This window comes from Desmodus rotundus, chromosome 12 (assembly GCF_022682495.2).
Source record: "Desmodus rotundus isolate HL8 chromosome 12, HLdesRot8A.1, whole genome shotgun sequence".
NCBI classification, from domain to species: domain Eukaryota; kingdom Metazoa; phylum Chordata; class Mammalia; order Chiroptera; family Phyllostomidae; genus Desmodus; species Desmodus rotundus.
Window position 1 is genome coordinate 53,455,934 of NC_071398.1, and position 24,922 is coordinate 53,480,855.

The 24,922-nt window shown below is 56.5% G+C and overlaps 1 protein-coding gene and 1 long non-coding RNA gene across 2 annotated transcripts in view; both read right to left on the reverse strand.

The window, feature by feature from the left end:
* The window catches only part of CARMIL1 (capping protein regulator and myosin 1 linker 1), a 146,835-nt gene extending 126,542 nt beyond the window's left edge, over positions 1 to 20,293 (reverse strand). The window contains exons 1-2 of the mRNA XM_071219951.1: positions 20,113 to 20,293; positions 19,622 to 19,719 (exon numbers count right to left, since the gene is read on the reverse strand). Of these exons, the coding sequence (XP_071076052.1) occupies positions 19,622 to 19,719; positions 20,113 to 20,278 (264 nt within the window). The 5' untranslated portion in view covers positions 20,279 to 20,293. The remainder of the gene's footprint in view (positions 1 to 19,621; positions 19,720 to 20,112) is intronic.
* Positions 20,294 to 21,620: 1,327 nt separating this feature from the next.
* On the reverse strand, positions 21,621 to 23,725 carry LOC139440427 (uncharacterized). Its single transcript, XR_011650654.1, has 3 exons — positions 23,018 to 23,725; positions 21,932 to 22,019; positions 21,621 to 21,785 (listed from the first exon to the last, which is right to left on the reverse strand). It is a non-coding gene; the product is annotated as an uncharacterized lncRNA (long non-coding RNA).
* Positions 23,726 to 24,922: the final 1,197 nt, after the last annotated feature.

Here is a 24,922-nt window from a genome sequence, read left to right on the forward strand (position 1 = left end):
AAGTGAAGGCGAACAGAGGCTCTGAGGAAGTACCCCCAAAGTGCACAGCACCTAAGACAAGTCTGGGAGAAAAAGCAAAAACAATCCCAAGTTCCTAGTGGAACTGAGAGAGATGGAGCAAGGAGGGTATGCCCTCTGAACTCAGAGAAACACGACTTCCACAGACCAGAAGCAGGGCCTTGCAGCTCTGCAGGGGAGAAACGGTAAATGAATTAAACATGCACACAGGAGGAAGAGAAACGACATCAAAGAAGGAGGAAGGCTTTTCATGAAATGCCCAAAGGAGGTCTGGGTCCGTAACTGCTTTAATGCGGGATTCTCGGCCCCCGCGAGAAGATGCCTACGTCTGTCTTTAAGGACCAGAGGTCTGAAGGGCCCTTTCTGCTCCGTGCGGAACTTGTCAGTGAAGCTAAATCTAAGTGCCTGGCCGTGGTTCAGTTTCCTTCAAAGTATCTCATTAGCACTGTGTCCCTTCCAATACCTCCACTCACCTGCCACTTGCCCTGTGACCTGTCCCTATACCTCCTCTGCCCACACACACTCTGTCCCCAGGGCCACACAGAAGAAACGTTGGTCTTAGGCTTGGGCTTAATTAGACAGCTTTATTTGCTCACTTCCCCCTGTGCCAATGGGGGAACGCCACCTACTTTGGGGTGGGGGGTGCTGCAGGAGGGCTGGGGGGTGGTTTGCTGAAATAATAAATCTAAGGACTCCATAGACCCAGCAGTGCGCATCTGTGCAGTCCTCTCCCAGGGCCCAACGGAAGCCATGAGCCCCTTGCTCTCCCCTTACGTAGGGCCCGCAAACCTGCTGAGAGGCAGGTACAGGAAAGCCCGTTGCTTCCAGGAACGCGGACTCAGAAACACAGCGCGGGCCTCCCAGCGGCAGGGATCAATAGTCAGCCATCGTTTTCACTGCACCGGTTCCGCTCACTGCTGGGAAAACGCTTTCCTAATCTTGGATGTTGTTTTAAATATAGTAACAACAGAAAACCAGAGGGGCTTTGGAGGCCTCTACGTGCTCCGCGTCAGGATGACTACGAACTGCTCCTCAGAGTCTGCAGGGCGAGAAGCTGCCCGTGGGGAGGTGGGGGCAGGGTGGGGGTCCATTGGGGGGACCTGGTCAGTCAGTGAGAACTCTCGGTTCCGAAAACTCGTGAACAGGAAATCACCGGGGCTGCGCTTCCTGGGTGTCTTCTGATCGAAAATCCTCGACGCAGATCAAGTTGATCCTTGTGTTCTCATTTTTATTTTTATTTCACTGAAGGGCCAACTAGAGTGTGTAGCCATGATGTCTAAGAGGGAACTCTGCACCCCGCTGACCACGGGCCCTTCCGGAAATGTGTCCCTGGACACAACCTTCCCCTTGGTCTCTGTTCTGGAGGCTCCTCCCACTCCTCCGCTTGCCGCGCTTCTCTGGGCCCTCAGCTATAGCCTCCCTCACTCCCCCCCCAGGAAGACCCCCGCTATCCCGATGGAATGAAACCCTCCCGGGACTCTGGCAAGACCCGGCCATCTTTCTGGAAACTGACCCTTTCCTCAGGGCTACACTTGCCTTGCAATCAACAGCTCGGCGCCTCACCGGAGGCACCTTCACCAGGACGTTTCAAAGCATCCTGACCCCATGTGTTCAAAGGTCACGTCTTTCCTCCCAGCACCGAATAAGGCCCCTTCCTGCCCACATGCTCACGCTCATCCCGAGTCCTTTGTCCTCAGACACAGGTCGCTGGGCCCAGAGCCCGGGGTTTCTGACTCAGTGGGTCCAAGACAAGGCTGAGAAGGGGCATCACTAAGTTCCCAGGTGATTCCGACACTGCCATCCGAGACCAATCCCCACCCTGCACCGAGCCTGGCTGCTCACCCCCACTGCGCGGGGACTGCCTGTCCCCATGTCTCCCTGCCCTCAATTTACCCTCTCCTCGAGAAACTCCGTAATCATCTCTAGCATAGCAGGTTACATTAGTTCCCCGTGTAAAAATGAAACCCAAACCCCCATCTTCCCCGGGGCTATGGTCTAGCACGCCCTCTCTGATCCATTACGCTCTGGCTTCCTTGTCCTTGTACCTCCCTGAGAACCACAAGCTTCCTCGGGGCCTTTGCACATTCCGCAGAATCGGCCTGGAAGCCCTCTTCCTCATTCTTCACAGGGCTGTTCTCTGTTTCCCTTCTGGGGGAAAGCACCCCAAAACCTCTCCTCTACAACCCCACATAGTCCCTACCTGTAGACCCTTTTCAATATAGTCTGTAACTTTGTCACATTAGTGTGCACGTGTTGATACGTGGCCTTTGTCTTCCTCACCGCCTGGAGGGCCGGCTGAGCCAGACCTGCTGCGTTCGCTGCACACCCAGCACCGGGCCTGGCGCACGGTGCACAGCGAGCCTCTGTTGTGAAGTGGGTGGGTGAATGCACGAGTAAGTACCGACTCTCCCAACAGGAGAACACACTGACTTCAAATGTCTAGCTACTGTAATCAATCCAACTCCCCAGATTGGTTACATCGGCCTCTTTAAGAAGTAAATTATCTTCTAAACAAGTCAAAACAACAGCATATGAAAGCTGGGAGAGGAGGAAAATGCCACAGAACACAAATCATTTCCGCAAACACAGACCCCGCAGGAGAACCCTGAAATCTGGAGCTCGACTGTCTTTTCCAGCACTTGTCTTTAAGATCATTAGCTGTCAGCCTCCACATCAGATGACACTTTCGCAAACGCGTTGGGACTGAACAGCTCAAGGGTAGGACAACATGTCAACATGCTGCCACAGAACGAGCGCCCCCAGTTCTCACAGGGGCAAATCTTCAAGTTCCAGGTAAGTCTCCAGCTCGCAGGTAAAGGAGACCCACCTCATGCAGGGAATTGGACTCCAGAGACATGCAGCAATAAACCAGGCAAATTAACACAAAGCTCATCGAAACCCGGGCTCCCAGGCCTACAGGGGTGTCTGACTGACTGTGATCCCCGGTAAAGGGCCAACTCCCTGCTCCTTCGCAAACAGTTACTGAGCAAGGGAGCCAGTGAAGTAATGTACACTGAGGGCGTTTGCAACAGTGTCCTGTAATCACACTGCCGCGGGTTTGTTCCTCCCAAAAGGAAAGTCTGTCACCGCCTTTGCTGCTCACAGTCCGCTCAGAGCTCCGGGGCCCTGCCCCCCACCCACCCCGCTCCTCACCAGGGCCCCTGAGTCCTGCCCACCTGCCTGACTTCCCAGCTGCAGCTCAGCTCAGGCTTCCGGTTCTCACCTCTCCCCACATCATCACCTCTCCCGAGTCCTCACCTCTTGTGACTGTAACCCAACTGGTTTTCCCTCAGCTCAGGGCTCCCGGCCCAGCAAACCCAGCAAGGCCACCACCCTAATCTGACCGATTCTAGCTTTTCCCCCAAACCCAGCTTGCTGCAGCTATACAGTCAGCCCCATCATATGAGAAACCTGCACACTCCTGCCCTGGCTGGGTGGCTCAGCTACCCGGAGTGTCGCCCTGGGCACCAAAAGGTCTCGGGTTCTATTCCTGGTCGGGGCACAGGCCTAGGCTGCAGGTTCAGTCCCTGGTCGGGGCGCATGTGGGCGGCAACAGACTGACATGTTTCTCTCTCCCCTGTCTCTCTCCCTCTCTCCCTCTCTCCGTCTCCCTCCCTGCCTCTCTTTCAAAACATCAATGAACATATCCTCGGGTGAGGATTAAAAAAAAAAAAAGAATAATCATAACACTCTCGGGGTGGCTGGGCCGTGCGCAAGCATTCTGCAGACATTCGCTGGGACTGCCCGACACCAGGAACACAGTTCTTTCTTCTGAGCAGGCGACACCTCGCTAAGACAGCTTTGCTGCAACGGTCCCTCCAGCAATAGACACCCGGGCTCGAGCAAAAAACACATGAATGAATGAATAAATAAGTGCACTGACTGTTGAGGGATCAGATTCTTCACCACAATTAGGATTTTGCACTGGGAACTATCGGCATGACACTGGTCAGGGCGTCCCAGCTCTGTAGGTGATGGTAGGAGGGTGTTGCTCCAGGGTGACCCAAGTCTCCTCCACCCTGTGTGGCAGCCGCAGGCAGGGGAAGGTGCTCCTGCAGGCCTGCTCCCTGGGGGCATTGGGTAGGGTGGCTCCCAAGGCTCCTGACTACCTGGAGTTCCATCAGAGCCACTGCTTGCGAACTGGGGACCTGAAGACCTGGGATGCCGGCCAGACAGCCACGCCATCTCTCTCTTCTCCGTGTTGTTCTTCCCACCCACCCTGAGGGCGCCTTGTTCCACCTTTGTGCTCTGAGCGGGGACCCCGAAGGGCCCCATGCCCTGGAGCAGCCTGTCCCTCGTGTAGCATGGTCACTGATGTGTAAAACGAACGGCTGGGAAGGGGAGAAAAGAAGCAAGTGATGAGCAGCTGCACTACACAGCGGGGACATGAGACGCGGGCCCCATCCCACAAACATGCTGCCACGGACCCTGGACCAAACAGCCAGAGCTGCCTCTGTGGCTGCGAGCAACCTGCGACATTCCCAGGGTCCTGAAGGTCACAGATTGGAAGGGCACTTGCAGCTGTGAAGGAGGAAGCCAGGCCTGAACTATGTGGCCATGTTATTTTAACAGTGCACATACTAAGTGTCCCTTTGTGCCTTGCAAATATTCACAGAAGTCAGGACAAGGAGCTGGAACAAGAAGCCGGCCTGGGGAAGTCCGGGACGGGCAGATCCCCCGTGAACAGAGCAGGATGAGGTCGGCTCAGCACGCACAGAGCCCAGGCCTCTGCAGGGTGAGCGAGGGCCTGTGTTCACAGCCGTTGTGAGCAGAGCGGCTCCCTCCCGTCGGGCTCACCTCCGACACCTACGCTACATGGCCTTGTTCGTGGATTAAGAGCTGAGGGGAACCAACCCGTTCAGCCTCCATGAACAGTGTTCAGAACACTGGTACTCGTGGAGCAAGGCCCAATGAAGGATGGGGACTGTCCAGGTGCCACTTCAGGTCAAAAGGAAAAGCGTTTCAGTCTCCTCTGGTGGCACCTGTGTCCCTGCTGGGCCCCACATACACCTGGGACTGGGTCCCCTGGGCCATGAAGGCTACCTGTCCCCCAGGAGCTCCAGGGCGGCCACCTGTTCCATCTGCCCCTAACAAGACCTCAGGAGCCTCGGAAATGCTTCCCACACCCGTGCCCAAGACCAAGACCCCTCCCCAACATCACTCAGGAGGCTCCAGTCTGAGACCACCAGACGAGCAGCCCCCCAGCCAGCCCCTCCCCAGCCTCATGTGCAGACAGGTCTCTGGCCCAAACCGCTACACCCTGCAGCCCACACAGATGAAGACGGACCCCACCTGGTGGGACCCGTCCCCAGCCCTGGTCCCACAGGTGGACGCTGCTCCAGCAGTGAGACCTCACGAAGCAGGAGTCGAGGGGTGTGCTTCCCGGTCTCTCTAATTATACTCATTCCCTGGTCACTTCCAAGGGACATTCAGGTGACTTTAAATAAAATGCAAATTCCAAAAAAAAAACCAAGCTATTCAGACAAGAATGAGAAGGCAGGAGGAGAATCAGAGGTAGGAGTGAGCCCTCCAGAACCAAGGAGCCGCTGAGGCCGAGCAGCCGGGTGGAAGTGGCCATGGCACCCCACGGCCGGTGGACGAGGAAATGCTCCGCAGACCTGGTGGTGACCTCTGTCCTGGCTGCCTGGGACACTGCTCCCTGAGGAGGCCACCTATAGTGTGTGTCTCCACGTCTGGGAAATGCACACGGTGACTCACCTGCCTCGCAGGAGCGAACCAGGCACTGCCCGCACAGGGGAGCCTCACCAAACAGAAGCTGCTCCCGCTTTGCTTTTTGTCCCCATTCAACAAGGCAGCGGCACGCTCTCTGACATACGTCCCCGGGACAGTCGTATGTCCCCCGGGACACTCCGTGAGCCCGTGAGGCCCCTCAGCCCCTCAAGACTTGGCTCTTTTTCTGACACTGAAAGCAGATCAGTTCTTAGAGCAAAGCCTTACCCGGGGGGCTGAACCTAACCGTCATGAAAGGAGAGCTACGAGGGGCGTCCACACACGGCAGCACCGCGTCCGTGCCACCGCCAGGTCTTGCAATGAAACTAAACAGACGGATGGGGGCCAGCCCGGGGCGGTCCCGCCGGTGGGGTGTGGCTTCTTGACATGGTGCAGGAAACAGGTCACAACACCAGCCCAGGTGACTTGGAAAGTGCATTTATCGAAGTTGGGCACAGTGAGACAAGGAAGGGCTCAGCATGGAAGGAGCAGCAGGGCAGTCTAGGAGGGGCTGCTGCCAGCTCACCGGGAAGTCAGAGGACAGGGGGCACCAGGGAGGGGTTGCGGGCTTAGCTGCCACTGCCCCTTGCTCCCCTGGCTGCACGTCTCCTGGGGCCCCCTAGAGTTTAGGAGACCCGGCCTGTGGGAGAGGGGAGTGGGAAGGGAATGGGAAGGGTGGCTCCCCAGAGGGACAGCCAGTGAGTGCTGCGTGCTTTGTGGTGAGGCTTTTATCTCTCTCTTTCAGGCAGGAATCTCAGGTGAGGGGCCAGCAGCATATTCACCAGCTCTCCAGGTGCGCCCTCTCAGGGACCTGCTCTCCCCTGATTGGTCGGCACCAGGCCAGGTGTCTTCAGTCCTTGCAGGTGGCTCTAGCCTCACCTCCCAGGTTTTACTGCTTCTCTGGGCCTGGAGCTGAAACACAGCTGAGGCCTGGTGTCATCTCTGGGGAGGTGGCCTTTATATGCCCCCAGCTGTCAACTGCTCAGCCAGTTTGGTCAGCGTCTGCCTCAGTCTCCCTACTCCACCTGCCAAGAAATTTTCCCAGTGCCTCCCTATCCTGTCTCAGTGGGATGGAGGAGGTTTCATTAAGGAAAGGGCAGGCACACCAGGTGTTGTCCGGGGGCGGAAGCCCAGCTTGGGCGGATGGCAACGGTGTGCCCACATGTTGAGAAAAATGAGCTGGCTGTAAGGATCAGGCAAAAAGAGACCCAACAGTTTGGACTCCTGGGGGGGGTGGGTGCCCGTGTCCCATAACCTGACACTCACGTGCCTGACCACTGGGATGAGAGAAAGACCAGCTGGAAAGAAAGCAGAGGACCTGGCACGCAGCACGGAATCCTGGCGGGCCCAGCCGCCCTCAGGCTGCCCGTCTTCCGGCTCTCGGGCCGCAGGAGCAAAGTGGCCCTGGTGGCCCTCAGCCCTGGGCTCCCGTGGCCACCTGAGCAGTGAAAGGGACGTGGATGGGTGAGGGCTGGCCGGCCGCCAGGAGACAGGAGACTGAGCCCTCGACACAGCGACTTGGAAGTTCAAGGCAGCTATTTTTCCTTAAATGTACTACTTCTGGTTTTTACCAACAACCTTTTAAAAGAACAACTGTTTCCCAGGGCAAAGCTCTGAAGATCTCAGAAACGCTGCCCTGTGGATGCACACAAGGAGGTCTTTGTCCTCACACGGGGGGACTGCCACTGAGGGGGACCCTCGGGCACACACCGCCCACCGCTCGCCCCACAGCCCAGCTGACCCGAGACACCCTCCATCCAGTGTGGTGTGCGGCCAGGTGCCCTTTCCGCCCCCTGAACCTGCAGCCCGAGACACCCAAGTGCATGTGGGCACTAAAAATATGAAGTGATGAGGGAGGCAACGTGGCCAGGAAAACAAGCCACTCCCCAGGGGCCAGGCCTGTGGGCACCTCTGTCCCCCGGAAGCCCGTCCCCAAGGACAGGCTGCGAGGGCAGGAAGGGTGGGGGAGGAAGGGCACTTCCCTCCCCCTGGACAAACAGGCTACCCATTTTGCAAATCCAAGGACAGTTTATTTTCTCTTGAACTAATCCTTCCCACACTTGGGAAGATTACTGTGTCCACGAAGTGAAAAAAGGGAAATTATTTGCAAACTGAAAATGCGGGAGACCCTCTAGGCTGGTGGGCGGCTTTGCCGAGTCCTGGCAGGCAGAGCGGGAGGACGCTGCTTCGGGTTCCTCAGGGGGGTGACCAGTCAGTGCGGGAAATGAGCAGAATTCAAGGCAGCCCTTCCACTCAGAGAGGGAAACAGAGGTTTCTTCCTCTCCTGCCCACTGGTCCCCCTCCCCGGGCCGCTTCCCTGAGTCACACGGGGAAGTCTCAGGCCCTGGCACGGCTCTCCGCCGAGGTGGGGCACTGCCGTTTCCTTAAATAACGCAAACCTCCGAACCACCTGGCCGCATTTCAAACGGGGGGAGGGGGGATGTGCATTCCCAAAGCTATCCCCACAGTAAGAATGCATGCCCCCCCCCAAAAAAGATATAAACTCTAAAAAGAAAGTCTTCCCATCAGAATATTAATCTCCCAAGCAAGTAAATCTCCACAATTAAAGAGACGACAGACCACACATTCCAGGAAAACAATGTGTTAGGAATTAAAATTCATTCATTATGGGTGTGGCCTCAGTTTACATTCTTCATTCATGAAGTTTTGTCCTTTTTTAAAGCCTATGTTTTGCAATCATCTGGCTATTTTCCCAGGAGAAGAAGAAAAATGTTGGTGGAATAAGAGCAAGGACACCTAAAATCTGTAAATCAGCTCTCTGGTCTCTTGTCTGGGCAGATGCACGAGGCTGTCCGGAAAGTGTCCAGCCATGTAGTGTGGAAAAGAGAGACATTTATTGAAGAAGATACAAGATACAAGAAACACTGTACATGGGACAATGATGCCTCAGTCCCTTCAAAGCAGGCACGTGGGAGCCTCTCACAGTCCTCCCAGTCCCCATCAGCTGCCCCACGGTATCATCCTGAATCTCATCAATGGTCTGAAATCTCTTCCTTTCAAAGGTGATTTAGTTTTTTGGGGAAAAAGCCAGAAGTCACAGGGCACCAAATCTGGGCTGCAGGCGGGCTGAGTCACCTGGGTGATTTGATGTTTTACCAAAACCCTCTGCACAAGACGTGATGCATGAGTGGGCACATTGTCGTGATGAAGCTGCCAGTCACCAGCTGCCCGTAGCTGCGGCCTTCTGAGTCATTGGAATAGTTTCCGCAGAGGAATGTTCAAGCTGAGCGCGAAATCTGAAGCAGACTCGTTGCTCTACTTGCTATCTTAAATGCGACGGCCACACAGGACACATGCTCACTCGACGGCGTCTGCCGCCCCCACTGAAAAGAAGAGGGAGGCCACCACTGTTCACGCATGCGAATTCCAGTCCCCTCACCTTGGCTGCCAGGTCACATCGATGTCGTGCAGACCATTCTCGTTATATTAACAATGGCTGGACTTCTTCCCAGACGGACCTCACGTAGACTCTCATACCAAAGCAGTCAAACAAAACTGTCGCAAACAGGGACCCACCCTCGATGAGGCTGCTACACTTTCAATCTGTGCTTTGAAGCCCCTTGAGGCCACACGGGGAACGTCTTCCGCCCTTCACCTTGACAGCATGTCTTCTGTCGCTGAAGCACGTGACTTAGAACTTTCGTAACACACATACCACCGCTGACTGGGTTTTACCTTCTCTGGATGTGCGTGGGACATCGCTAGTTGTCATTGTCACCAGTAGAGACGGCACGTGGTCAGCACAGAGCACACACCATGGATGTCCACATGATTCTGCTGACGAAGAGGAAGATAAGGCCCCTGTGGTCTGACAGGCGGCTCAGGTCCCTGCCACAAAACTGGGGGCTGGGAGGGGACTGTCCCCAAACCACCCTGAGAGCTTTCCACATGGCCGACCTGCCCCTGGGAGATGTGACCAACCCACTGGGGTTTGGCCTCCCTCCCCCTCCCTCCTTCCCAGCCGCATCCAGCCTCGCCACCCAGGTGCGGGGTAGGTATTTGCAGATTTGCTGGACGATGAATCACTTTAAAAGCACAAAGACCACAGGACTTTAAGACCTCCGAGTGTCCTCAGAATTCTGGGTTGTCACCTTTCCTAGCGCTCTGCCTCCGCCTAGGGCCACATCTGACCCTCCAGGTCAGTAATCTGGTCCCTCTTCCAAAAGCCCCCAGAGCAGCGGGGTTCACACCCTTCTTCCTTCAGCCCGGAGCACAGAGCACGTTTTCACTCCACCACACGCTCAGCCCAGAGACCCTAACAAAAACGAAGTCACACAACCCCAGGGGGCGCTCTCCCACAGCTACACTTGACTTGACCTAAAACTCTGGTCGAGTGGCTCACCGCACTGATCTCAGGACCCGCGAAGGGGGTCACGACCTACTGTCTGAAGACCGTTCCCATTCTCTGTCCCATCCCAGCTTGGACAGGGGTGCCCAGGAGAAGCCTTCCCCGCTCCCTGAGTCAGAGCCCATGCCTGTCCTTCATGGGCCACCACAGTGCCCCGCGCACCGCATCTGGGGTGGGCAGGCCTGGAGCTGGGGGGTGGGCAGCAGCTCGCGGGGTCCGAGAACAGAACACAGACGTCTGTGCAAAGGTGCGTGCACGTGTGTCCACAGAGGCCACAGGGCGGAAACAATCACACGTCCCCCAAGATGACGGACAGATGGACAAAGGGTGGTCCGTCCACACAGAGGAACAGGACTCGGCCATGACGTGGCTGACAGAGGCCACAACACAGATGAACCCTGGAGGCATTCGTTCGATGCAGCGAGCCAGACGCCGAAGGTCCCATCTCACCCCCAGTCGGTGCGAGTCACTGACGAAAAGTCAGGGCCCAGCCGAGCGGGAGGACAGCTCTTCCAGTGCCGGACCCTGGGGGAGACGCGGGCCGGGGACCTCGCTCACGGACCCCACTCACCGAGGTGCCACTTGCTGTAACTACAAGACACACTCGATGTCATTCGACCCAACAGCACCTGCGGAAATCTCCACAACTCACCTGATTTTTATTGTTTTTATCAACAATGAAAACCCTACTGGCTCTTCCCACCTTTGCAAAGCAAACAAGTGGGGAGCAGGAAAGGAGTAGAGGCTTCGGGTACAACGGCGCCAGCGGGCCCTCTGCTGCTGGGACTTGGCGGGCCCTGCTCCCCCGACTCTCGCGGCCCTGGAGGAGGCTCTCGTGCCCACACGAGTGACCGAAACACAGGGTCCCCTCACCCCTGCGGAGTGACTGAGGTGACAGACCCCAGCGGTCCTTCTGCGTGAAGGTTCCTGTGTCCTGTCCCAGGTGTGGGCTCAGGGAGGGAGGGAGGGACACTAGGGGGACGGGAGAGGCAAACAGATCAGATCGGTCAGTGGCAGCGATTCAGCCTGGGAGAGGACATCTTCGGCCACTGCACATTTAGAGAATGAGTCCACTGCCGGCGTTTCTGGCGTCTCCGTCCTCTGAGGAGATGGTGCCGACAAGCCTTCCCAGGGACCGGACAGAGGAAACATTGCTGGGGCCAAAGCAACGGGTCCTGGGGTGAAGGGCGAGCCGGCCCTGCGGTCCCACCTCCAGGGGTCCGCAGCAAGCCCCCCCGGGCCCCGCCTCCCACTTGTCCCACAGTGCTGACTCCTCTGCATGTCGGGACCCGGGTGGTGGGTTTTTAGACAGAGGACATGTGCTGGTGACAGAGAGGCCCGGCCCTGCTGAGAACCTTGGCCTCGGGGCAGCAGCTGGCACCAAAACCTGTCTATTGGCACCATGGCCCTTCTCACGGGAGGGTGTGTCTGCGGGGCTCTTCGGGTGGCAAGGAGGAGTCGACAGCCTGCAGCCGGGAGGGTCTAGAAGGAGGGCACCTGGAGGAGTGAGAGGCCCCCCAGAACAGACACCTGTCCACGGCTGCCCCGTGGGCCTCGGGGAAACTGGGGAGCCCTTTTCCTGGGTCTACGACATCATTTGATCCGCTCAACTTGACTTTGGGCGTCCCCCTCACCGGCCAGTCCCCTGTCACCCATTCCAGCATCTACCTGTGTCCGCCACTGCTGGCTAGGGAACAACCTCCGCCCTCCTCCACGGCTGCTGCCACCAGGGCTGGCTCCCGCGTCCACCTTCCTCCCGCTTCTGGGTCTCAGGCCGTGGGGAAGAACCTGCGACACTGAAGGGCAGAGCCGGGAGGCGAGGGGAGAGCGCCCTGTCCCAGGTCTGGGCTCAGGGAGGGAGGGATAGACTCAGGGAAGGAGACTGTGCGCATACAGGCTCTAGGAGGGGCTGATGTGGCCAGCAGCCACCGAGCCTGGCCTGCGCTGGTATTTCCAAAGTTTAAGAAACAAGAAGGAAGCGTTTGCAAGCGCTCGGCTGCACAGGGATGGAAATTGGAAAAACATAGAGGAAATGAGTGCGGCCTCAGCTCAAAGGTGACATGCGAATTTGAGAGGCGTTCATAGTGTGTGTGTGTGTGTGTGTGTGTGTGTGTGTGTTTTTTACCAGGCCTGGAGGAAAGGTTCTGTGCTGTGAAACGCCACACCCCCCTGGTGAGGCGCTCCCACCGGAAGCCCACTAAATACTCCGAGGACGCCCACTCCATTCAGTTTAACAGGGTTTTCGCCAGACGCCTGTGACCCCCAAGCACCTGCAGGTCCACAGGCTCACTCCAAACCAAGGCGATCAGAGCAGGGAATCACCGGAAGCCTGTCTTCCCAGGAGTGAAACTGCAGGAAGTGAGCATCTCAGCCTGAGGACCGCTGATAACAGGCCTCACGTGCCTGGGCCACACTCACAGGTCGGCAGGACCAGAGCTGCCCTGTGACGTCCGGCAGGCACCACGCTGGACTGATGGCAGAGACGTTGCTGAGAAGCAGACTCCAGCCCAAACTGAGAAAGGGCTTTCTGAGACTCGCCCTTCCCGTCACTGGAAACGGTGAGGCTGGAAGTGGAAACCAGAGATGCAATGGAAGGAACTTCTCATGGCCAAGGGTGCGTGGTGAGAGTCCCCTAGAGCCTCTGGGCAGCCAGATCTGAACAGCTGCCCCTGGTCAGTCTGCCTACACCAGGTCCCTCTGGAGGACATGCCCATCAATCCCAGCCATCGCCCATGCAGGTCCCCTGAGACCCCGTGGCCCCCAGTCAGCAGAAAGAGGCACATTGGGCTCCCTATCATCTCTAACCCTGGCCACGGGCTGGAAAACTCCAAGTACAGCCCGGGGTTTTGATACATTATTGCTTCCACCTCCAAGGTGATTCGCTGTACACCTGTCGGACCAGGACACCCCGGCCAAGGGTCTCCAGGAGATGGTGTTTTGAAAAAGAAAAACTCTCTCCAAAGACAAGGAAAAGGGCCCAGGGGGTGAAAGGGAGCCACTTTTTCATTTGCACACTCACTCTCCACCCCAAGCAGCCTTCTCCCTCCTTCTCTCAGAGCTGGGGAAAGTGGCAGAGCGAGATGGACAGAGAGATCCGGCACAGGAACGAAGATTGAGACAATGTGCCCCATTTTCAATCTCCTTTACCAGTAACTATGAACAGTGTTTCCAATGAATGGAAACAGAGAGGCGCCACAGTAACCTTTCACTGATGTCTTTGTTTGGCTTTCTCTGTAACTGCTGTGTAACCACGAAGAATGTTCACTCCACACTTTGGTTACATCTCCTGGCTCCTCCCCGTCCTCACTGCCCCTCTCCCAGTACTCCTCCACAACCCCCACGTCTCCCAGGGCCACCGCAGTCCCTGCCCCCCCCCCCCCCCCCGGGGACTAAATCCCAGAGGCTGGAAAACAGTATCTTTTCAAGAACAATGAAAAGTTACACCGGGGCTGGTATGCATTCAACAGCTTCTTGCCCAAGGTCATCTGACCTGCCCATCCTCACACAGAAGAAACTGGGGCAGTTGGCAACAGGAGAGGAGAACGTAAATGTGGCTCGGGTGACATGTTCACGGTGGCCCCGAGTGCCCAGATCAGAGTGTCCCCGGCCCCTACCCGGCGCCAGTGGGTACGGAGTCTGGTTTTGAGCTGGGGGTAGATCCCCAGGCACTTGAGTATGGATGTTCGGCCTGAGTTTCCTAGGACTCCGGCCAGGGCCCTTGGCAGCAGCGGGCGCTCTCCGGTACCGCCTCCTAGAGATGGCTTCAAAGTTGTTCTCTTTCCTAAGCTCAACTTTCTGAGCTGTGTAACCTCACCCAGGTGCTCTGAAAATTACCTATGCACTGAATTGTAAGTGATCCTTAAAAGCTGAGACTCCTCATGGTACCACAAAGGGACCTGTTCAAATTACCCCCCACACACTGGGGCAGCAGCCGTCCACAGCGGGAAGGGGACGGAGGCCACACCATGATTTCCCAGCAGCGTCCTCAGGTGCTGTTGCCATCTGCCAACACCTGGCGAGAATCTCATCCGGGCACCAACCGCAACTGCTGGAGCAAAGCGCAAACCCGGGACCTGCCGGGTCGCACCCAGTGCGACATGTTGAAGGTCAGCGATGAGGGCGCCTGTGCTGAGCTCCACCCACTTCTGTGCAGAACTAAGTCTAACGCTCCTTCTGCCATCTGTTTACGGGGAAAGTGGCCTGAGATTGGAAAACCAGCTGTTTCTAAAATTGTGACCTGTGCTCCCCGTCCCTGGTGAATGGGAGCGTCTCTACCCCATGCAGTCCAAACAAAATCCAACCTTCCTTCTATTTCTTTTTAAGATTTTATTTATTTATTTTTAGAGAAAGGGGAAGGGAGGGAGAAAGAAAGGCAGAGAAACATCAATGTGTGCTTGCCTCTTGTGTGTTCCCTCCTAGGGACCTGGCCTGCAACACAGGCATGTGCCCTGACTGGGAATCGAACCAGCGACCCTTTGGTTCGTAGGCCAGCACTCAGTCCACTGAGCCCCACGAGCCAGTGCCAACCTTCCTTCTATTTCTAGTGCACGTTCATCAAGACGGTCACTGAAGTCACTGATTGGGTTTAGACCATTTTGGCTTTCACTACAAACTTGTGAAACACACTTACACTCTGAAACCGTCACTACTTCATGAGTTCCATGGAAAATGAGGTGTTTTGCAGGGGTGCTATCGGGTTTTTTAACAAATGCCTGGGAACCACTGGCCAAGGCTGATGCCACCTGAAAGCAGCTACAAAAGGGACTGCAGAGGGGACACTTGTGAGCACTGGTGTTGCCACACGTCCTGCTGCTGGGTCAGTGAGCTCGTCACCAGAGACGGGAACCAGCCGAAGATTAAACAGAGCGTCTGTGGCAAAGGAACAGCTGCCGGTGCAACAGGGTGATGCGCTCCAAGTCAGAGAACCCCTGAGATTTTTTTCAGTCACTCATCACTAAGGGGGCCAGGTGCTTACAAAACTTTTATTTTTTAAACGAACAGGTAGCAGTAGAGTTTATGCTCTGAGTTCATTAATGAAAGACAGCGCTGCTGCCAACGCATTTAAATACGCGATTACCCAAAGTAACAGCCTTACACTTTTCAGCATTTTCGAAGGTAACTCGCAGGTATTCCCATCAAGCCTGATTAAGAAGCTCCAAAGTTACAAACACAAAACCAAACAAAAGGGAACATGTCAGGCGTTGCCAGGTTAATGCTTCAAAGGCAAGTGAGTGCACCTTGGTGTGCCGTTTGTAGGGAAGCAGGCAAACCAACCCACCGTGTGGAATTCACCTGCTCAATCTAACAAGAAAGGCAGGCCTGCCTCCCTGGCCCATCTTAGGAGGGGCGTGGAAGAAAGCTGGGTTGGCAAACACGAGATAATCCAAATTCCAAAGTGAAACAGAACAAACAACACGGAGACCAAGAAGGGACCTTCCACACACTCCAGGGCCACCACCCTCGGGGGAGAGGGGGACGCCACATTCCTGCCCCCGGGCACGCAGCAGCCGCGTGGGTGGGAGTAGGTCACAGGGATCTTGCTTCCTCCTGACATATTTTTCTTTCAACCATTAGTCCTTTAAAAAAAAAAAAAAAAAAAAGGCCCAGAAATCAAAAATGCTGCCAAAGAGTTGCAGGCTGGATCCCTCAGGCACTGCTGGTTGGGAATGCGTAGCCCGCAGCCTCTCTGGAGAAGTCAGGCAGCTTCTTAGGAAATTAAACAGGCAATTTAACGGCGCAAACCAGCATCTCCGCTCCTTGATACTGATCAGGGAGAGAGGAAGACTTATGTTCACACAAATGTCTACAACCAAATGTTTCTATTGAGTTTCATTCCTAACGGCCCCCCACTGGAAGCGACCCACAAGTCCAGCACAGGCGAGAGACTGAGGTGTATGTCACGTGATGATACTTATGGAACATTTGGAAGTAACCAAATTAGAGACATGGAGAACAGCCTTGCCCAGGTGGCTCGCTTGGTTGGAGCACTGTCCCGTACACCAGAAGGTTGTGGGTTCGATTCCCAGGCAGGGTGCGTACATGATTCTCTCTCTACCCAAAATCAATAGACATGTCCTTGGGTGAGGATTAGAAGGAAGGAAGAAATGGGAACCGATCAGTAGCTACCAGGGGTCGGAGTAGTGCTGGGTGCGTACATGTGGCTGTGAGAGGCCTGAGGGGCCCACAGTGATGGACAACACTGTGTCTCACAGGGCTGACGTCACACTGCAGTTGTGACATTATATCATGCCTTCAAAAGATAGGGGGACCTGGGTCTGCTAAACAGGAGCCACAGAACAACAGCTCAGCCTCCCAGAGTACTGAGCGCCAGCCCTCCGTGAGGGCGGTGGGTGCAAGGAAAAGGAAGCAGGCCCCCTGCCTCCCTGCACTGGCCCTGGAGGGCATCCCTCATGTGGGAGACACTGGGCTCCGAATGCTGCCCAGGTCATCCTCAAAGCCACCATTCCCCAGGGGATGCTGTGATAACTGTTCCATGGGAGACACTGGGCTCCGAATGCTGCCCAGGTCATCCTCAAAGCCACCATTCCCCAGGGGATGCTGTGATAACTGTTCCATCCGGAAAAGGAACTGGGGGTTAATATCAAGGCAAGCGGCCGGGCTGCCTGCAAACAGGTGTGACTCCCGGTCCTTAACCACCGACCTCTACTTCCTCCCTGGGGAAGGCAGGGTGAAGTCCATATGATGTTATTGGAAACAGGTGGCAAGCAGGGACCTGCCTAACCAGTCCCAACTTTCACCTGAGTTTCAGCGGCCATGGGGGGAGTGAGCACTCGGCGAGAGACCCCGCTGCGCTGCGCTGAGCTCCCTCTGGCTTCCAGGCGTGCTCTGTTCCTCCATCCGGGACGCGTCTCCACCCTCGGCTAACTGACCCGTCCACCCAGCGTGGGCTTATCCCCCTTCCTTCTGTTCCCTGACCCTCAGCCCTGAGTAAGGGCCCCTCTGCTGAGCTGTCCCCTTCCTGGTCACCCTGTTCGGAGCACACGTCACTGCCCTGAGTCCCACGAAGGCAGACTCGATGTGCACCTTGGCCACACCGCGGGCGCTCCGTGAACGAGGGACAAGTCCATACACCAACCAAGGACAGTCCAGTGAACCCAGAGTGCTGACCCCTCTAAGGCCCGACTCTCCCGATCGCTGCCTGAAAATGGGCAACGGAGGAACAGCCAGCCAGGCGGCAGGCTTCCTGCTTGGAGCGCACAGTGAAGCAGACAGGTGCAGCTGGTTCAGATCCTGACTCTGCCATTAACTAGTCACTAACTAGTCACTGAGCTGGCTGACCTGCAGCAAGTTCCCTTAGCCTCTGGGAAGCCCAGGCTCCTCCAATGGAGATGTAACCAGTGCCCACCCCACCCCGGGGTGCTGCTGATTGAATAAGGAAGTGCGTAGTCAGGTGTTCAGCCCAGGGCCTCACCACCAGTCAATGTTAGGTAACTGTTAGCTACTACAGCCCTGGCTGGTGTGGTGCAGTGGGTTGAGTGCCGGCTTACGAACCAAAGAGTCGCCAGTTCAACTCCCAGTCAGGGCACATGCCTGGGTTGCAGGCTAGGTCCCCAGCGAGAGGCAACCACACATTGATGTTTCTCTCCCTCTTCCCTCCCTTCTCCTCTCTCTAAAAATAAATGAATAAAACTAAAAACTATTATACGGCCATGAGAGGAAGACCCTGCACAAAAGATCAAGCTAGAAATGAGAGCATGTAAGAACAGGGAACCAACAACACACAGTCCAACAGAAGGAAGATGCAGAAAAGAAGCATTAAAAGGGCTCCTGGAGCCCAGTGTGGCGGCCAGGAACGCACATTCCGAGGCAGTCCCCCAAGGTTTTGTATTTAAGTAATTGAGTTTCTCAAAACTCCAGATCAACACCTTAAAGAAGGTTAATTTGTAGGCCATTTGCTCAGACTTGAAGCTTGTGAGACCTTGAATGTTTCTATTAATAATTCCTGCCCAGGCAAGGAAGGCACAGCCAGGACAAGTTTACGCTGAGACACGAGAAAGCGGTCAGATACCAGATTAAGGGAGATAATTCCTCAGACTCCAGTATTTTTGTAATTAACGGGAGCCAGCTAACATTAAGACGAGCTGCCCCCCAAAATCTTGACACTAAGTACTGATCATAACCCCTTTTAAATGGTACTAACTTCATTATATCCAACACTTAAATTTGTCTTTGAAAAGTTTAACTTTGTAAATGGTACTCAGGACGTGGGTCTCTTCCTAGTGCCCTGGACGGCACCCACTCGGAGCCACGGCTCCTACCAGGTCAGACTGACAGCTGCGCTCCCTTCTTCAGGGGACGGTCTCAGTCTTACAGTCGGCGAGCATGTGTTTTGTGGCAAACATCACTCGAGGTTCCCCACTTGAATTTCTCTGCTCCCTCCACCCCCGCCGACTGGCGTGCACAGAACACAGAGAGGGAAATCACCCAGCCACATCCTCACAGCCGCAGGAGGGTCGGCGGAGGGCTTTAAAGCTTCTCAGGACAGACGTTATCAGAAAGACACCGAATTCTGTAGCGATTTCAATGGAACAGAGTATTAAAAATATTCTCTTTCGATGGCATATGCTTGGATTTTGCTTTTAAATACTCCAAGGGAAACAAAAAAACGCCCGCTAGGGAAAGAGACATAACAGTATTCACGCAATACCCGCTGAAAATGGCTGAAGCAGAACGAAAAGACCACAGGGCTCAGTACACCAGTCCCTAATCTCACACGAACTTGAAAACCCCCAACGATAAAAAGATGAACAGAACACCGTCTCCAACAAACACACCAACAGGATGTGTTCACTTGAGCTCAAGTGTCGGTTTTCCGCAACCTCAACCGCTAAAACACCACCCGAAGCTACTCACCTCTCTCAAGGCCCAGCCCCGTCCTGGGCGCCAGCCTGCCCAGCAGGGCCCAGGCCCTCAGCCCCCCGCCCCACCCCCGCCACTCCTCTCACAAACTGGACGGAACCCCGCGTTCCATCTCTGTAGGCCCTTCCCTCCAAAACCGAAACACCACGTGGAAGGACAGCTGATTTCTTCACTTTCTCAGGCTATCACCTGTAAGATGGCCCTGGATTTGAGAAAACCTAAGTAAATAACAAAGCTGACCTGAGACAACTTTTTTGAAACTTCCCTCTGAACTCCTGACCACTAAGATCAAAAATCAACCGCAACAAATGATAAGGAAGAAGGGCCATTTACGGTATTTTGAATGACAGGAAAGCAGGCTCCAGGGAAGAGAAGCGCAACGTGGGCAGCCACCCCACCTGTAGGAAGTAAGTCGTAAAAACTCAGTGTCTAAAATTTAAATCATCCCCCTTTCAACTCTCCATGGGCAAATATTCCAATTCGTCTAGGACAAAATGCTCCTCAAAACTTTTGAACAAAACATAAAACAGAAGTAGGGCTGCATGAAAATCCAGCAATTAAACAAGGGAGGGGGAACAGAGTTTCGTCCGCAAACATTTTATTTAAAAAAACGGGAGCACTTACCAGCACTTTGTTTTCAACTTTGTCTCCCTTCACTTCCAGCTTGACTTTCTTCTTCACTCCGATTCGAATCTTCCTGCCGATCACATCCTTTATGCTTTCTGAAAGAAGAGAACAGTTCCATTATAATCTTTAATTAACTCAAAAAAGCATGGGGTGGAGAGAGCACTTGGAGAAAGATATTTGGATTTTTTTTTAAAGACTGCATTTTTATTTATTTTTAGACAGAGGGGAAGGGAGGAAGAAAGATAAACATCAATGTGTGGTTGCCTCTTGTGCGCCCCCCACTGGGGACCTGACCTACAACCCAGGCATGTGCCCTGACTGGGAATTGAACCAGCGACCCTTTGGTTCACAGGTCGGTGCTCAATCCACTGCGCCACACCAGCCAGGGCTTTTTGATTGTTTTTATTGTTGTTTGTCTTTTGTAAATTATTTGCTTGTTTTAACGAGCCTGATAGTTATCCCTCACCAAGCATGTAACGAACACCTACTGTGTGCCTGCAGTGTGTGCTCAAATGCTGAGGCGAACAGAAAAGCACACGACGCAGCAGCAGTCTGTGCAAAGACGTGACGCAGTCTTGCCGAGCAAGCGGGGTGCTCACTGGAGAGAATCGGGAGAGGGCCTGCAGGGCAGCATCGCAGCGCACAGACTTGCATGCACACCACAGCGCAGGAGGAACTCGCAGCCTCGCTCGGCTGGCCACCTGCACCCCAGCACCCTGTGTTCGTCGCAGGGCCACACAGACCCGGCCACGTCCCGGCACCACCTCGGCGGGAAGGGAGGAAACAGGGCAAAGACCCAGAACTGGACCAAACCATGTAGCCGGGGAAGGGTGCTCCTGGCCGCCTGTCCTTCCAGGGTCATCAAGGCACAGCACCCCAGGGTGGCCAACAGGTGACAGAACGGGAGGGGGGTGGGAAGGAGAGAGAGAAAGAGGGAGACCTGAAAATCTGGACGATGGTAGGGAGGAGTCCCCGACCCTGGACAGTCCCACACCAAACTCATCATCTTCCCCTCCTCTCCAGCCACTGTCTCCAACTGCTTCCTCTCAGGTAGGGAGCCAGTCACCGCCACCCCCAAAACTGCCCCCTGAGCAGCTCCTGACCCCTGACCCTGACCCTCACCCAGGCCTCAGAACTTCTCACCAAGTCCCTGACCTGCAACCTATCAGCGCCCGTCCCTTCCATAACCGATTTGACCCACCCAAAACCACAGGCTGTGACGACGTCACTCTCAGCCTGCGAGCTGCACGCTCTTGGGGACGAACCCGCACTCTGCAGCACGTCCCTCAAGGTCTTTCACAGTCTGTGAGCGCGGCATCTCAGCAACACCCAAAGATGCGACTGCCGGGTCACCCCTTTGCTCCCCAGGACCTGTGAACCTGACTCTTACGGCGGAGCCTGACTTCACACGTAAACACAAGGAAAGATGCCAGTCCCACACCAAAGGCTTATTGGCACGGCTACCTGCACATGGCCACGTGAGCAACTTTCCTCTCGTTCTCCCCTGTACCCCGCTTTTTTAGTACATAGCCTGTATGACCTTCATAAGCAGAAAAATACACATTCTAAATACCTTGGGGGCACTGCCTTGTATTGAAGTTTTCACGTGTTTGCCATTTTGAACTGATCAGACGGGAACTCTTGCTAGCACTTGACATTAGAGGGGAAACCAGGTACAGTAATTTCCTCCCGCAGCCTGATGACCAGCCTGATGACCAGCCGGCTGAAGGGCGCAGGGAGACCCGACTGGGCACATCCCCAAAACATGTGTCCGTGTTTGAAAGACAGTGAGACAGGCAAGACTGGATAAACAAAAAAATTCCACTTCCAGATAAAGGCCAAATTCAACTCTTACAATGCACCACAGTATTTATTTTGAGAACCATCCATTTAAACCAGGCGCCTCACCTCCACCCCGTCCTTCAGCGCCCTCCAAGGACCTGCACTCCCACTCCCAGGCTCCGGCAGCTAATTGAAAACTCTGGCCCCTCCCTGGTTGTCGCCGTCCCCTGGCTGCGCAGCGGCCGTCCCCTCCCGGGACCTCGGCAGGCCGCGGGAGCCCAGGGCGCGTTTCCTCTTCCGGGCAGGGTGTCGGGAAGGTCTCAGGCTCCAGAACCGGACAGACCACTCACTCCATCCAGCAAAGGCAGCTGATGCTTATCTGAGGGGCAGACGCCGGCGGGCGGGGGAGAGAGAGGAGGCGGGGCGTGATGCGGGCGGAGCGAGCGACTCCCGACCCGAAATGCGCGCACAGAACTCCTCGTGTGTGCCTTCCCATTCAACAAAAGCAGAAGCTCCGACACTAACCTGCGACAGCTCCTTTCGGTCAAGCTTCACCTGCCGAGTTAACAGGCACTGCTGGGGAGCTCACGCAAAATCCCGCAAAGTGCCGGGGCTAAAGGAGGAACGGGCAGCGGGGGTGGAGTGGGGCGAATTCCTCAGATGCGGAGCCAAGGGGTGAGAACTGCCTCCTGGGTCAGCACTACCCCACAGCACCTGCGAGCCCTGCAGGCAGGGCGGGTGCCAAGGACGGGACCGAGAGGGATTCGGGTCACTGGGGCTCCGAGCCCGCGCGCGCACACCTTGTTACGATACATCGCGCGCGCGCGCGCCCGCGCGCGGACACGCTGGGTCTTCGGGACACTGCCCCCACCGCAGTTCAGTTCTGCCATCTCAGACCTCCACAAAACTTAAGTGAAACCCCCAGGCATAAAATCTAGCCCCCCACCGCCACCCCAAAAACTACCTCCAGGGACTCAGACAATGGGGCACCTTGCACTAGGCGCCCCGGACAGGTTCCCTAAGAGATCCGGGGTGGGGAGAGCAGGTAGGTTAATTATTATTAAAATAAGGCTTTTGTCATTAACCCTCAGTTTCCTGGCCCGAGTTTGCGTCAGTCCGGTAACCCTTTCGCTCCCAGCTCGCTAACCGAAGCCACGCCTTTCCAGGCTGAGTCCTCACCCAGACCAGCGCCCCTTCCCCAAGTCTGCTTGTCGGCGGGCCCCCCCCAATCTGGGATTTTCGGGGAGGGCACTGCCAGAAACCACCTCCTGCGCGCTCGCCCGCGACCAGCGCCGGGCTTCCCGGGACTTCCCCGGGGGGGGGCGCGGGCCCGGCGCTGTTAGGGGGTCTCCTCGCCCGCACAGCTCCGGAGACCCAGGCAGGCCGGTCTCCGCCACCCTCCACCCCCTGGTGGCGGCGGGAGGCTGCGCCCGCGCTCCCGATGGCCCCACGCCGGCCTCTCCGGACTTGGCTCTCCAGGCGGCCAAACGCGAGCGAACTTCCCCAGGTCCTGGGGCCCCACCCAACAGCGCTCCGACCCGGGGCGCGGGACTCGGCCGGGAAGCGCAGCGCTCGGGGGAAAGGAGCGCAGAAGCGGGGGACCCCTCTTACCTGTCAGCTCGCGGGGCACCTCGCTGCTCTCCTCAGCCATGGCTTCCACACGCCGGGACCGCAGGTCCCACTCCGATCCACCGCCCTGCCCTCCCGAACCCCTCGGTTTTGAGAGGCTGATGCGGCGTGCAGATGGGAGGAGGCGAGAAGGCGGGCCGAAGAGACTGTTTGGCCGCGCCCCTGGGCCCCCCCCCAAAAAAAAACAAATAAATAAATAAATAGTTGCCGATCCGCGAGGGGCTGCGGCTGCGGCTACATGACGCCTCCTAGAAGCTCGCGCGGCCGATGGATGGACGGACGGACAGAGAGCCCGCAGGACCCCGCTTCGGCCCCGCGCCTGGCCGGGCTGCGCCCTGGCTTCCGCAGCGGCTCCGGCGGATCGCAGCACCTGCGGCCCTAGGTGCAGGCGGACGGCGTAGGAGGGCGGGCAGAGCGCGCCGGGGGTTGGGGTTCCCGGCGCTCCCGAGACTCGGCTGGGCGGGGGCAGCCACGGCCCTCCCCCCCCTCCTCCTCCTCCTGCGTCTCCTCCTCCTGCGTCTCCTCCACCTCCTCCCCCTCTCCTCTCCTTCTCCTGCGTCTCCGCCCCGCCTCGCGAGAACGGCCCCGCACGGTCCCCGCGGCCTTGGCGCCGGGGCGCCGGCTCCCCGCGTGGGGCGCACCCAGGGGGAGGCCGCCGGGGACTCAGTGGTGGCGTCTCGGCCCCGGATCACAGCCTCGCTCCCCAACCCCGAAGCCTTGCGTCTGGAGAGGGCGCGCGCGGGCCGGGGAGCCCCCTGCTGGCTGCGACGGGGGACAGCCGGGGGCCGGGTCCCGACGCGTCCTCCCGCCCGCGGGCCGGGCGCCAGGCGGTGGGAGTCGCAGGTTCCGCAGATGCCTCGGCGGAGATATCTGTTCTGTCTGGGACTCTCCCACCCTCGCCCCTGGCGCAGCCCTGCCTGGGCCCTGTTATGTCATTTCCCCTGTCTGGTGAGCGGGACGAAACCTGTGAACAGCGACCCTGTGTGACAGCCGCCGCGCGGGATCGCAGACGCTCCACTCGGGAGATCGCGGGGACAGTCCTGTCACTCGCGGGGGCCTCCGCTAACCCCAGGGCTTTGCGGGTAGTGAGTGTTATTCCCAGAAGCCCGGGTGGGTCTGAGCCTACCTGGCCAACTCCCTGCGACGCCCCCTGGCTCCACCCCAGCGATACCTTCGGGGGCCGAACACCTGGGAGCACCGGCGTTGCTACCTTAGCGGCTGGGAATGTCCCGTCAGGTCGCTTCTTTAAAGGACAAAAAGAGGGGAGGGAGGAAAGAAAAGGGAACCGGGTTTTGGTTCTCTACTTTCAAGCACCGCTGGCCACCTCAAACGTCAAAAATAGCCTTCAGCCTCCCCACGCATTAACCAATGCGACCTCTTCCCACTCGCGAGCACGTTTAGACGGGGCTCTCTCCAAGACTGTTTGCTTTCCCCTCCCCTTCAGCTTATCAGAATCTTATCAATGTTTCCACCCCAGCCCGACTGTACTGTCTTTGTGAGGGATTCCCAGGGTTTTCCAGATTACTGAATCCTCTACTTGAAACCACTGGAATGCACTGCCTGAGACACTTTTGGCAGCCCAACCCGGCACCTGGGGCATTGCCCACGTGCTGGTCCAGTGTTGGTTAACTCTCCCGCGGTTCCCTGAGTTGGGTTTGTCTGCGAGATGGACGAGACTGTAGGTGATTGGGGGCAGAACTTCACTGCAGGTGATTGAACTTCCTGGGCGGACTTGCGGGAGACCAGTGTTGGATAAACCCTTGGTGACTGATGGGCGTTAGAGCTTTGGACCGCAGGTTCCCTCCTGTTTGTCTCAAAAGGTGTCCGTTTCTTTAAGCTACATGTTTCCTTCATGCCTTAAATATCTTTTTATGCAGTAAGTGGAAA